The sequence below is a fragment of the Gopherus evgoodei genome, chromosome 6 (assembly GCF_007399415.2).
Source record: "Gopherus evgoodei ecotype Sinaloan lineage chromosome 6, rGopEvg1_v1.p, whole genome shotgun sequence".
NCBI lineage: Eukaryota > Metazoa > Chordata > Testudines > Testudinidae > Gopherus > Gopherus evgoodei.
In genome coordinates, this window is record NC_044327.1 from 45,464,258 (window position 1) to 45,477,803 (window position 13,546).

Here is a 13,546-nt window from a genome sequence, read left to right on the forward strand (position 1 = left end):
CACACAATACTTGTCTAATAATACAATAGATTGTTATGAATTGGGTGAAACTTCATTGAATTTAGTGGGTGTAACAGCTGCATAGTTACGTTCAGGGTAAATGTAAAAAGCAATTGAGGGTGGTTTTGTTTTTTTTTTAGTTGAATCAGATATCTGAAACACAAAAGAAAAAGCAGAAAGCCAAAGACACAGCCCTGTTAGTGTGATCCTGAGGAGGGATGGTAGGGAAAGTTAGAGTGCTTTTGGATGAAAGATGTTTGGAAATGTAAGTGAAGAAAATATCTCTTGTTGTTTCCTTCTTAATATGTTGAAGGAAGCAGGACTTTATGTACATTATTTGTAAATAAACAGGCTTGCCTCAGAGAAATACCTGACTCCACCAGGAATCTCTCCTACTAGCCAAAACAAGCCACCAGTCCCCTCAAATTGGCTAACCACTGGGGTCAAAAGGGCTAACAATATTCTAAAGCAAAAAAATAAAATGTTAGCATTTGTTTTTTTACTGATTTTTTTCTGTGTAATAATTATGCTGCTAATATAGATTATTTCCTGGTTTTTGATATTCACAGAGGCCTTGATCTAGCAAAACACTTAAACACATCCATAACTTGAAGATGTGAATAGTCCTCGTGATTTAAAATGGGATTATTCATGTGCTTAAAGCTACACAGACTCTTAAGTGCTTTGCTAGATTGTGCCCAGAGAGATCTTGTGTTAAAATAAAAGCAATTTCCTTTGATTGTATATTCCTTCTGCATTATAAAGAGTATTAATATGTTTGCTGGAATTATAGTCAATCGACTGACTAGCTTAGCTAACTTCCTAACCATACTATATAACAAAACTCCTCAGGGCCTTGGAATACATCCTTGCACCTGGTAGTTAGCATACATGATATAACCGAGCCTATTTTAACGAAGCACCTGGATTAGATCCAACACTTTATATTCTGATTTGTCAGTAACATAGGATAAAGTTGCAACCTTTCCTTGTGTGTGGGAACTGTAAAATGGGGATACTACTACTTAGGCCTCATTGCATCCTCTGAGATACTTAGTTTAGATGTTATTTGAAGAGTGCTTTGAGATCTTAGATGAAAAATGCTAAACAAAGTATTAGCAATTGGATTTTTTTTAAACTCATTTATTACCTCTCTGTCCCTTAGTTTCTTCATCTGTAAAATGCTTTGAGATCTACTGATAAGTGCTATGTACAAATGAGGTATTATTATTATTTAGCTTTGTGCCTACCAGTGCATAGTTAGTGTGAATTATTCCACAATAATTCACACTGTGCCATGGTTTACTGATTAATAACAATTACTGGTTTTTACAGAAACCATTAAAAAAAGTAGGAACAGTATGACAATAAACAGGGAATATATGCTGTATATATACACTATGTAAACTTTTAATAGGTTGATTCTTCCCCACCCTCCTTCTGTTTTAGGAGATAACCTATGATGTTCGCTGTATGACACTGTGCATGTGGAATGACTCTAGAAATGTTATCACCAAAGGAGCCTGAACTTTTAAACTTCCTGGGAATGTGGTTAGGAGACCAGCACCACTTGTTTATGAAACTTTGGATTCTGAGACAAGCAGGACTGTTGGCAGCTAGGCTGTTAGAAATTTGGCCTGCTCTGGGCTTTTCCAGTTTATTGGATTAGTCCTAGAATATATGAGACTTGGTGCTTCTTTAGCACGTTGTCACACCACTACCACAGAAGCTCTGACAGTGGATACTGTCATTGACAAAAAATGGTCTTTTGGAAAGCATGAGCGCCCTTGATAACAAGTTCCTTCTGTTCTCTCTACCTCACTTGTTCTGTATTAAGAGCTCTAGGAACAGGGTGGGCTGAACATCTCTGTCTCTAGATTCCTTTAACTGAACGAACAGGAGGCCAGGTAGCTGATCTGTTTGCCCAGAAGCAAGCAGAACAGTAGAAAACTCCTCTAGGAAGGAAACACGCCAAATCAACCAACTGGTAAAAAGATTACTCCCTCAAGTCATACAGGAGTCATTTTTGAAAGTGAGAAGGGACTTACCACCTGCGTACTTTTACTAGAGAGAGTGGTCTTGCAAGCCACGCTTGGAAATGCAGTCACAGCAATGGTAGCCATTTTAGAAGGCTGAACTGGGGTGGAGCATGCTAGGAAATAATGAGAAGTAGTAGAGAGCGTCTGTGGGTCCTATTAAACAGGATCCCTCTCTCATTGATAGGAAAAAAGGTTCTACATCAGGGAAGTTGAGGAATGTTACTTCTGGTCCCAAGTCCCATTGCTATCTAGGAAAGAGATTTCAGGATTAGCTCTGACTTTGCTTTTCTGCATAGCTAATATTTTTGATTTTCTGTTTATTAAGAGTATATGTTTCTGCATTTCAGTAACCCTAAACTTTCAAAAATCACAAGTCAGGCTCCACCAAAAATCATGAGATTGACTAAAAGTCATAGGATAAAAACATTCTGGGTTTTTTTCTTCCGTTTGGTTTCTGAGCCTTTAGGATGAACTTATTTCATGTTTTCAAGCTTTCATCTGCAAACCAGGAGGGCTACAAACTTACCTTAAAAAAGAAAAACCTGAGATTCTCAAGCAATCTCATGATTCTAACAGTTGGGGCTTTTTAAAAACAACAACAACAACAACAACAAAAAAAAACCAACCGAGCAAGTATGTGAGCCTTGCAATAAAATAATGAGAGATGGCAGCACTGGCATTTGCTGTTTGTGTTGGGGCTGAGGTAATAGACATCCTTCTTTTTATACACACTCTCCCTCCTCAGTTTTACAGAGTGTGGACACTTTTCTGAAGGAACCTAGAATCAGAAGTGACTATCACAAATCCCAAGGAAATAGCACTAACAGCAGTGGCCTAAGGGCTTGACACAGCCATGTAAGGATAAAAATTTAATGAACCAATTAGAAGTGCCAAAAACAGGTTCTCAGGTGTTTAGATGGAAAAGTGAAGGGTTTGTTAGGTCTTATTTTGGTAGAACTGGTTGACTTATCCCATACCTGTATGAGTTAAGTTGGTGTGGGAATCTCAACCAACAATTTCCTCAGATTTTCAAATTTAAATTCTTCATTTTAGCTTTATAGTAACATCTTTGGCATTAACATGGTCTTGTGCTGTGGAAATATATACTACTAGCTTTAAAAAAGTAAACTCCATGAAAATGTTTTCAGGCTCAAAAGACCTTGGTGTAACTTATCATGTGAAAAGAATAAAGCCTAAATCATGACACATATACTCTTCATTTTTTTAAAGAAAATTCTTGACATAGGCTAATCATCATATTTTCTCTAAATAACAATTAAAAAAGCCCAGATCTCTCAAATATAGAATAGCTTTATTATGAAAAGGCACAAAATATTTTAGTTTGTTCTGTCAATTTAATCTCAACACATTTTAATAAAATATATACAGCTAGATGACAAATAAAATGAGCTAGTTTTCCCAAAAGAAGGATTTTTGTAATGCTGACAGATTATTCTTTTTTCATGGTTAATTTCCGTGTTCGCGTTCTCCCCATGTCAGTGACCTACAGAGGCCTGATTCTGGTATCATTCACATAGGATTTACATCAACTTAACTCCATTGATTTCAATGGAGTTACTCCTGATTTAGCCTGGTGTGATACCAGAATCAGACCCCAGAATTGCAATAAAAAAGGAACCAGTAGTGATAATACAATGAATTTCACCTGCAATCTCATCTGATTTGGAAATTAAGTCACAACTGGACGTTTCCAAATATACAGTTACCATCTTTCTGCAAGAGCATGAAGAATCCTGCTACAGAGATTTCAGACAGCAAACAAGGTCATTTGTCTTAGCAAAGTAAAAAACTTTAGACTCAGTATTATAAAAAGAAGAAATACCAATGGCAGTAGATGACAGTTTTGAACATGGGAAAATTACAAATCAAAACTGAACAGCTACCAGTGCACTGGGCCCTGTTCTCCCCTCACAGCAGTTTTACACTAGACAGATTCCATCAAATTCAGTGGTGTTACCCTGATTTACACTGGCGCAAGAGAGAGGGGAATCAGATCCAGCAGGTAGGCCCATGATGGTAGTTCTCACATTCTCTTCAGGCTGACTTCATGACTGGAGAACTGATCTGGTTGTCTAGGCCTGGTTGTCTTTTTATTTACCCCAGAATAATTTAGGAGTAATTCCACTCAAATCAAAGGAGTTGTACTGGTGTGAAAGGAAACTAAGGCTCAAACTATTGCACATTCCTTAAGCAGAAAAATATTTCTCCACTCTTAATTTCTTTCCACCTATCCAACAAACAGATGTGACCCTATTCCAGCCTCTTGGTTATGACTGGTCCCAGTTCAAAATAATGAAGTGGTCCAACTGCAATTAAAAGTTGGAGAGTCCAGTATTTGGCAACATCCTCTCAAAGAGCTTAGGCTGTAGTTTCCTCCTAAGAAGATCTCTTGAGAATTGTTTGCAGTGGTGCTGGTGAAGGACAGAGAAAAAAAGGAAGTCAGGTTTATTTTCACAATATACATATTTTGGCCAGGGGGGTTAGAATGTAAAATTATCATACTTGAAATGGGACTTAAAATAGACAGTTCTAAACCCCTGCAATGCTAAAATGCCCATATGTCCTGGTTTTACTGGGGCAGTCCCAGGTTTCTATATGAAATCTCTGTGCCCCAGGAAATTCTTCCAGGACAACTGAAACATTCCACTGAAGATTAAAAAAAAAATCTGATTGAAAAAATGAAACAAACTGTCTGCTCAATATCACTATGCTGAGTAGAACTTGCTCTGTGTTTACCAGGAACAAAGAATCAAGTAGAATGAACGTTCAGTGTGATGAAAATTGCTTGGAGTGAATGGAATCTGCCAATGAGAGATGATCCCAGCAGAGCTGGATTTTTTGCTCTAAGTAAATGTTAGCCACATCTGTTCACTATTTTGTGATAAACTCATTCAGAACACTGTTACAGGAAAAAGTCCTCCACTCCAAGTAATATGCATTTAATCAGAAGAAGCTAGTGGTAATGGCACCAACATACCAGTTTAAACAAACAAAACCATGTTTGCCTATGAGTTTTTGTAACCATAAAAATGTTATCATAAAAGCGTACAAGGTTTTGATTTTGAAAATATGGTCATCTTTCCCATTGCATATGCAATATTGAAAGCTACTTTTCATATAAAGTCATCCAAGCTAGAAACATATTTGGAAATCTTAAAATAACAAAAATAGAAAATTAATGTTAGGACTGTGACCTAGATCTGTATTAGAAAGAGAGAAATTCCAGCTGGAAGTTTAAGTTGCTACAAATCCTGCAGGATGCCCTGTAAGGTCACATTTCCAGACTCTTGCGTGCAGGGACAGGAATGAATAGCAGATCCTTCTATGATGTAAATTGTCAAAGCTCCATTGAAGTCAGTGGAGTTAGTACAATTTACACCAGCTGAAGATCTGTGCCAGAGAATACGTTCAGGCTACATTACAGCAGCATCTATACTATATTTACTTTATAAATTATATTTTGGGGCTTTTTTTTGTATATTTGAATAACTTTCCATAAAATATTTAGTGGGACAAAGTAAATAAAGATACGAAATAAATAAGGACTATATTAAACCAGGTTTATGGAAGTGTTTCTATGATTTATCCTAAAGTCTGTCTCAGTCATCACTGCAATTATACAAGGGCTACCTCCTCCCCCGACCCACAGAGAAACCGGGAGTGGATGATGAAGGGATACAGAAAACACCATAAGGTTCCTTTGATTTACATTTGTTTAAGAGCAAAAAGAATCAGATCCTTGATCCTTAACAGATAATAGATTTATTGTGGAAGTGAAAGGAAGGCATATTAGAGGGAATAAAATATGTGCCTGCCATAACTCAGAAAACATAGACCTTTATTGCCTCATGTCATAATCTAAACTTGGTTTAATATACTCCTTATTTATTTAATATCTTTATTTACTTTGTCCCTCTAATTCTTTATGGAAAGTTATATAAATATACAATTTACCTCTAGACCTGTTTTGGTTCAAATGTATACAATATTTTCTAAAGAAAAAATGTTCTCTTTTTAACCAGACACACAGATTGTTGGAGGAAAAGACGCTGGCCTATCTCAGATATGTGGTTATGGTCATGTACTGTGGTCAGGGTCAGCTCCAGGCACCAGCAAAGGAAGCAGGTTTTTGGGGTGGCCAATGGAAAGGGGCAGCACGTCCGGGTCTTCGGCAGCAATTTGGCGGCAGGTCCCTCAGTCCCTCTCTTCCTCTTACAGCTGCTGCCGAAGTGTCGCTGAAGAGGAAGAGAGGGAGTGAAGGATCCGCCATTGAATTATGAAGCGTCGCGATTGAGCTGCTGCTGAAGTGCCACTGATTGGCTTTATCTTTTTTATTTTTTTTCTCATCACCGCTTGGGGCAGCAAAAAAGCTGGAGCCATCCCTGACTGTGGTAGTTCAAATACTTAAGGTTTTAATAGTTTTAGAGATGAGCCCTAATCATAACACAGGATCCAACAATACTCAGACTTTGGGGATGTGTGCTTCTGGGTAAAAAATGTGACCACCAAAACAGTGATTCAAATGAGAGTTCCAGATCTAAAATTCACTTGAATTTCACATTTTGTTCTGAACTTCTCAGCTGTCTCATCTCTAGTTGATATCTGATAGAGAGGAAATGCACAATTACAAGAAAAACAAACTGGGTTAAAATAATTTTTTGAGGGTTGCAAAAATCACATGCAGCCAGTGGATGGAGATAGACCAGATATTCAAAATAAAATCAGGCTGTTGGATGTCCAAATGCAAAGCTAAAGAGCCCAAATGAGTGAAAAATTCCATATGCTCTGGACGGTAACTCTTATATTCCATACTTTTGAGGCACTACATGCATTGTTCTGATTATTTACAACGGAAAATGTTATTTTGGTTCCAAAGCAATGTCTGTGGACATTGATTTTTTTTCCTTATATTTCTATTACATATTCCTTTATTTACCATGGTTTTCTAAAAGATTGCCATGAAAATACAGCAGCCCTGGGGAATAACTGACTTCACAGAATTGACTGCAAGAGAGAATGATGCACTCATAAATACCTGTTAAAGAGATCTTGGCAGCATCCAACTACTTTTGTGGTGTTGCTTGGAAAATTTGTTACATTGAAAGCATCTCCTAATAAAATGTGGCATGGAACCTCCACAACCGGTACAGATAATATTCCTGGAAATTGAATACGGTAGTGTCAGTTTCCTTTAATAATAGAAATAGCTAGGTGGGTGTCTTCACTTGGAAAAGAGATGTGGTCTTACCTCATGTTAGCTAACGTGGTAACTAACATGAGGTAAAATCCTAGTGACGACAAGGCAAGTTGAAGATTAAATAGGAATTAGTAGGTCAAAGTAAAGGTTAACTCATGTGACACTACAAACAGCTGTGTCTTCATTAGGATTTTTTTATCTCATGTTACTTACATCAGCTAATGCATGGTAAAGTAAGAATATTCCTTTTTTCCTGAATACAGGGCCAAAGATACCACACTAAACTCAGAGAAGAGTGATGGACAGTTTCTTCCATTCATATCATATGACACACAATGCTGCTGAAACAGGAGAGGCCAGATTCTGGGTGAAGCTCATTCATTTCAGACACATCAAATCCTTTGTTCCAGTTCTGAAATAACCTCTCTTTAAAAATTAGTGGACAGCTATCTTCCTTCCTCACGCTTCTTGCTAGGCACTGAGTAATGTCATTTTTCAAATAAGTTCTTATGTAACGGTTGACATTTAGAGGGTTTATCTCCTGCCAGCCAGGAAGGAAAAGCCTTTTTAGTGATGGTGATATTAGGTCTGTATGGGTGTGTCCGCACTTGAAGCTAGGGGTGTGATTCCCTGCCTGCACAGGCATGCTAACGTAGCTCCCAGAGCTAATACACTGCAAATAGTAGTGTAGTTGGGGCAGCATGGGCAGCAGCGAGTAGCGGCAGGGGTTAGCAATACAGAGTACAGACCTTCTTGACCCCCATGGGTACATACTCAGCATGGCTAGCCCATGCCATTGCTCCCTGCTGCCTGTGCAACCCCTTGCTATGCTACTATTTTTAGTGCACTAGCTCAGTGAGAGCTAGCGCAAATATATCTACATGAACTGGGAGATATGAGCCAATTTTCTAATGTAGATATAGCCTCTGAGAGACCAACAGTGACCACAATTTGAGCATGGCAGTCAGTGGCCCATGAATTTATAGAGAGCTTAAGCCTAAGGGTAAAATAAGGAAAATATCTAAGTGACTTAGGAATCTAATGGGACTTAGGTTCCTAAGGGTCAAATTTTCAAAAGTATTTAGGTGCCTAATATCAATGGGAATTAAGTGGTTAACCTGCTTTGGCACTTTTGAAAATCCCACTACGTGACTATCTGCATCTTTAGGCACCTAAACACATTTGAAAATTCTAAGTCACTTAATCCCTTCTGAAATTTTACCTTAAAATCTCCTCTCATATTGGTTTCATGTCAGTGTGACTTTGTTAACTAATATGGAGTCACTCCTGATTTACATCAGGGTAAGTAAGCAGAGAATTAGGCCCATTGTTTTGGTAGCTTTGGGCATAAATTTTAAGTTCTGCCAAGCATTTTCCAAAATATAAAATATACAAGTATAAAATGGACTGAAGAGAACCATGTTCATTAACGTCTATGGCAGGCCTGCACAACTCGTAAAGCTGCGAGGGCCACATTACTCCAAAGAAAACAGCTGAGGGCCGAAACCCCCCGACCCTGCGGAAACACCTTCCCCAGGACCTCCCACCCCCTAGAAACACCCTGCTTCAGCACCGCCCAGCCCTGCAGAAACAAACCCTCCTTCCCCAGCGCAGCCCCACCAAAACAGCTGTGGGCCAAAAAGGAAGGTTGGGGGTGGTGAGGAGATGCTTGATTTTAAATCAACCAGGGGCTCCCAGCTGAAGAGGTGGCTGGGAGCTGTCAGGGGCAAATTAAAGGGCCCGGAGCGCCTGTGGCTGGGGGAACCCAGAGCTTGGTGGGGCTGGGGCAGGGATTTAAAGGGCCCAGAGCTCCTGCCGCTGAGGGGAGCCCAAGCCTTTTAAATCCCAGCCCCAGCCCATCAACTGGAACTGCGGCTGGGATTCAAAGGGCTCTGGGCTGCCTGCAGCCACGGGGAGCCCTGAGCCCTTTAAATCTCAGCCGGATTCAAAGGGCTCTGGGCTGCCCGTGGCAGCGGGGAGCCCTGAGCCCTTTAAATCTCAGCTGTGGCCAGGAATCTCTGTGGGCAGCCCAGAGCCCTTTGATTCCCGGCCGCAGTTGGGATTTAAAGGGCTCTGGGCTGCCCGTGGCTGCGGGTAGCCCAGAGCCCTATGAATCCTGTCCGCTGCTGAGATTTAAAGAGCTCTGGACTCCCTGCTACTGCAGGCAGCTCAGAGCCTTTTGAATCCCAGCCAGGGCTGAGATTTAAAGAGCTCTGGGCTCCCTGCTGCTGTGGGCAGCTCAGAGCCTTTTGAATCCTAGCCGCGGCTGAGATTTAAAGGGCTCAGGGCTCCCTACCGCTGCAGGCAGCCCCGAGCCCTATAAATCCTGGCCGTGACTGGGATTTAAAGGGCTCTGGGCTCCCTGCCACTGCGGGCAGCTCAGAGCCTTTTGAATACCGGCCACGGCTAAGATTTAAAGAGCTCTGAGCTCCCCGCCGCTGCAGGCAGCTCAGAGTCTTTTGAATCCCGGCTGCGGCTGGAATTTAAAGGGCTCTGGGCTCCCCACGGTTGCGGCAGCCGAAAGCCCTTTGATTCCCTGCTGCGGGCCACACAGTGAGCCTCCACGGGCCGCATGTTGTGCAGGCCTGGTCTATGGAGTTTCAGGACTTGGACCCATGTCTACATATACTCAGAAAGTGGGGGGAGGGATAGCTCAGTGGTCTGAGTATTGGCCTGCTAAACCCAGAACTGTGAGTTCACTCCTAGAGAAGGCTACTTAGGCATCTGGGGCAAAATCAGTACTTGATCCTGGTAGTGAAGGCAGGGGGCTGGACTCCATGACCTTTCATTCAGCATCCTTTCCAGTTCTATGAGATAGAGTTACCACAAATTACTTGGATTTCAGAATTTATTCTAGGCATAAGAAAAGCATTAACTATGGGAGAAGTGGGTGGAGTACAATTTTCTTTCCACAATAGATTTTAGTATATACAGATTTGCCTATGGATGTTCTGGGTTCTTAGTCAACCCAGGACCTTCAAACTACACCGTTTGCTAAGATTTTCTAATGCTTCGGTTTTTCCATGCAAGGTAAAGTTGTCATTTGTCAAAAACTCAGAGAGCTGTAGAACTCATGTAATGTGCAGCGTACTAGTTTCATAGCTTTCAAAAAATGGTAAGAGCTACATGGGGCCATAATGAAAAAAACTGATATACTTAAAAGTGGACTTTTCTGATTTGGGACATGATCTGGCTGTGCTATTTATGCACCAAGATCCTGTCCAAACTAAAGAAGCATCAATTCTTTGATTTAGAGAATGACAGTTCTGGATATTAAATGCTCAGAAAAGAAACTGCAAGTTAGGGGGAAAAAATTGTTGCATGATTTAATCACAGCTGATTTTTTTGGGAAATCTCACTAACTGGCTAATGAATTAACCCCTACAGTGGTTTGATTCCTGATATTACATCCTCTTTTCATTTCCTCTCTGAGATAGTAATTTCTTTGTAACTCATGATTCAGCTTGAGACTTTTACCCACATTTTGATGGGATTTTGAAAATAAAGGCCTAGTTTCTGATCTCACTTATACTGGAGTAACTTCATTGAGTTCACCGCTGTGACTCCACTCTGAGAATGGAATCAGTCCCATTAAAAAATAAAAGTACTCTATTTCCCCCACTCCTCCCCCTCTTGTACCTCTTCTTTGCCTTCTAGTTCTAAATTAAACCAAGATAAAGATGTGGGAGAGGTCCTATAACTCACCTGTAACTGGTAATTATCATTTCTTCTAGATGTATCAGTAATTATACGTTGACTAAAAATTTAAAAATTGATGTCTTAGATGTAAAAGACAAACTAGGCAAAGTCTTTTTATATGTCAAATTCCAGGAGATCTTCCTCACTAACAACTTTTAACCATCTCAAAGCCAGGAGTAACTTACAGGTAGATAACATGAATGAGCTCATTTATAAAATTAGTATACTAACATACTGACACCTCGTGGTCAGTCAGAGATATTACAAATTTATACACAGTACCTGCAATACAAGCTGTCATGAAGCAGGCGACAGTACCGGCAATCATCGCCCTAAAGGCACTATCAGCAATATCCCTTTTTCTGGAAGGAGCCATAGATGCTGGGAAGAAAATTAGAAAAAATCAAATAAAAAGAGGATGAAATTCCTAGGAAGCATATAATCTAGAAAAGTAAATTGCAAATCATGGGACTGACAAATAGGGGCAAATAAAATAAATCTGAAATTCTCAGGGAGATATGCAAACACAAAGTATATACATGTTTTTCTTTCTACTAAAAGGTGAGATGCAAATAAAAAATGTAATTTCCATTTACCTCAACAATATGTGCTGAATACCCGGCTGAAGCTGGCTCATAGATACCAACTACAGTGAAATCGCTTTTTTCCCCTTGTATCAGACTGTCACACCCATTGATTCCTGCTCCTCTGTGTTGCCCCCCCCCCACCATTCTCTGACAGCAGAGCTGTCACAGAACCCAGTGCAGACAGGAGACAGCCTATATAGGATCAGGTCAGACTATTTTTAACAGTACATTCTGTTTTTCAAAGTTCATTTTTAATTTTTTGATACTCCTGAAGAACAGGGAAGTTGGAAGTTTATAAACTGATTCACTTATATGGCATTCTTACAGAAAGTAAACCAATATTTTCCAAAATACCAGCAAGAATACAATGAATCTAATGAAATGGTTTATTTTGTGCAAAGTTTGAGGGTCTGCTCTATAGCACTGGCTGTCAATGGCCAAGCAGGGAGAGTATAACAGCAGAGGACCGCCAGGGCATAGGACTGCCCTGACCACACCCCCAGCCACAGGAGTGGAGCATAGGGATTGCCACAGCAGCTTCACACCACCCAAGGATCCCACTAAAGCTCTTTGCTGGCTGATTCATTCAGGTTTAGGGCAGCTTTACACTGAGGGAGAGGCAAAAGCTGCCCTAATGCAGCTGAGAATCCGGGCCTTGTTGATGTGTTGCAGTTCATCAAGAATGTATTCCATAGAGTGGTTTTATTTTTAATTATACATGCAAACAAATTGTCAAAATGAGAAAAACATATTGTTCTTACTGAGTCCTCCTATCACCATTCCCAGAGAACCAAAATTTGCAAATCCACAGAGGGCATAGGTGGCAATGGTTTCAGAACGGATCTAAAAACAAACACACACACACACCTCAGACAGAAAATAAATTATTCAATTGTTTGAAAGTTTGCAGATGATACAAAATTACTCGAGATAGTTCAGTCCAAAGTGAAGAGTTATAAAGGGATCTCACTAAACTGGGTGACTGGGCAACAAAATGGCAGATGACATTCCGTGCTGATAAATGCAAAGTAATGCAAATTGGAAAACATAATCCCAACTATACATACAAAATGACGGAGTCAAATTAGCAGTTACAACTCAAGAAAGAGATCTTGAAGTAATTGTGGATAGTTCTCTGAAAATACCTGTGCAATGTGGAGCTGAAGACAATGTTCGGAAGCATTAGGAAAGGGATAGATAAAAAACAGAAAGTATCACAGTGATACCCATACTTTGAATATAGATTAGAAAAACATCCAATCTTGATTTTAAAATTATCCGTGATGGAGAATCTACCACAGCCCTTGGTAAACTGTTCCAATGGCTAATTACCCTGAGAGTTAAAAATTTGTCTCATTTCCAGTCTGAATTTGTCTAGCTTCAAATTCCATCCATGGGATTGTATCATACCTCTCTCTGCCAGACTGAAGAGGCTATTACTAACTATATGTTCCCCATGTAGGTACTTATAGACTCATGGTTCTCAACCTATTTACCATTGTGGGCTGCATAAGCAGCTGTGTGTGTGTTATGTGGGCCACATCAACACAATATATATACTACCTGTACATCTACCAAAAAATCAAACAAAAAAAAAGGTTTAGTATTTGTTATATGACAGCCATACAATTGATATAATACCTTTCATTTCAACACTGGCAAATGTCTATGAAGAGCATTTTAAATTAGCAAAACAAGTCAAAACATTAACTGTTAAAATTAATTAATTTACTGTAAGAGTTATACCTCTGTGCAGTTATAGACTATAATCAAGTCACTCTTTAATTTTCTTTTTGTTAAGCTAAATAGATTGAGCTCCTTGCGTCTATCACTGTAAGGATTTTCTAATCTTTGTCATTTTTGTGACTCTTCTTTGAACCCTCTCCAATTCATCCTTGAATTGTGGGCACCAGAACAGGACACTGTATCGAGCAGTGGTCACACCAGTGCCAAATGCTGAGGTAAAATAACCTCTCTATTTCTCTTGAGATTTTCTTCTTTAT

General features: G+C 39.8%; 1 protein-coding gene across 5 annotated transcripts in view; it reads right to left on the reverse strand.

Annotated features, from left to right (window-relative positions):
- Window positions 1–3,339: 3,339 nt before the first annotated feature.
- SLC28A3 (solute carrier family 28 member 3) overlaps window positions 3,340–13,546 on the reverse strand; it is a 70,774-nt gene continuing 60,567 nt past the window's right edge. For 4 of the 5 annotated variants that reach the window (XM_030567706.1, XM_030567705.1, XM_030567710.1 and 1 more), the window contains 4 exons: window positions 12,305–12,386; window positions 11,239–11,337; window positions 7,096–7,219; window positions 3,340–4,471 (listed from right to left, as the gene is read on the reverse strand). In XM_030567706.1, coding sequence (XP_030423566.1) covers window positions 4,345–4,471; window positions 7,096–7,219; window positions 11,239–11,337; window positions 12,305–12,386 — 432 coding nt within the window. In that variant the 3' untranslated portion in view covers window positions 3,340–4,344. The remainder of the gene's footprint in view (window positions 4,472–7,095; window positions 7,220–11,238; window positions 11,338–12,304; window positions 12,387–13,546) is intronic. The other variant, XM_030567708.1, reaches the window with a different exon arrangement.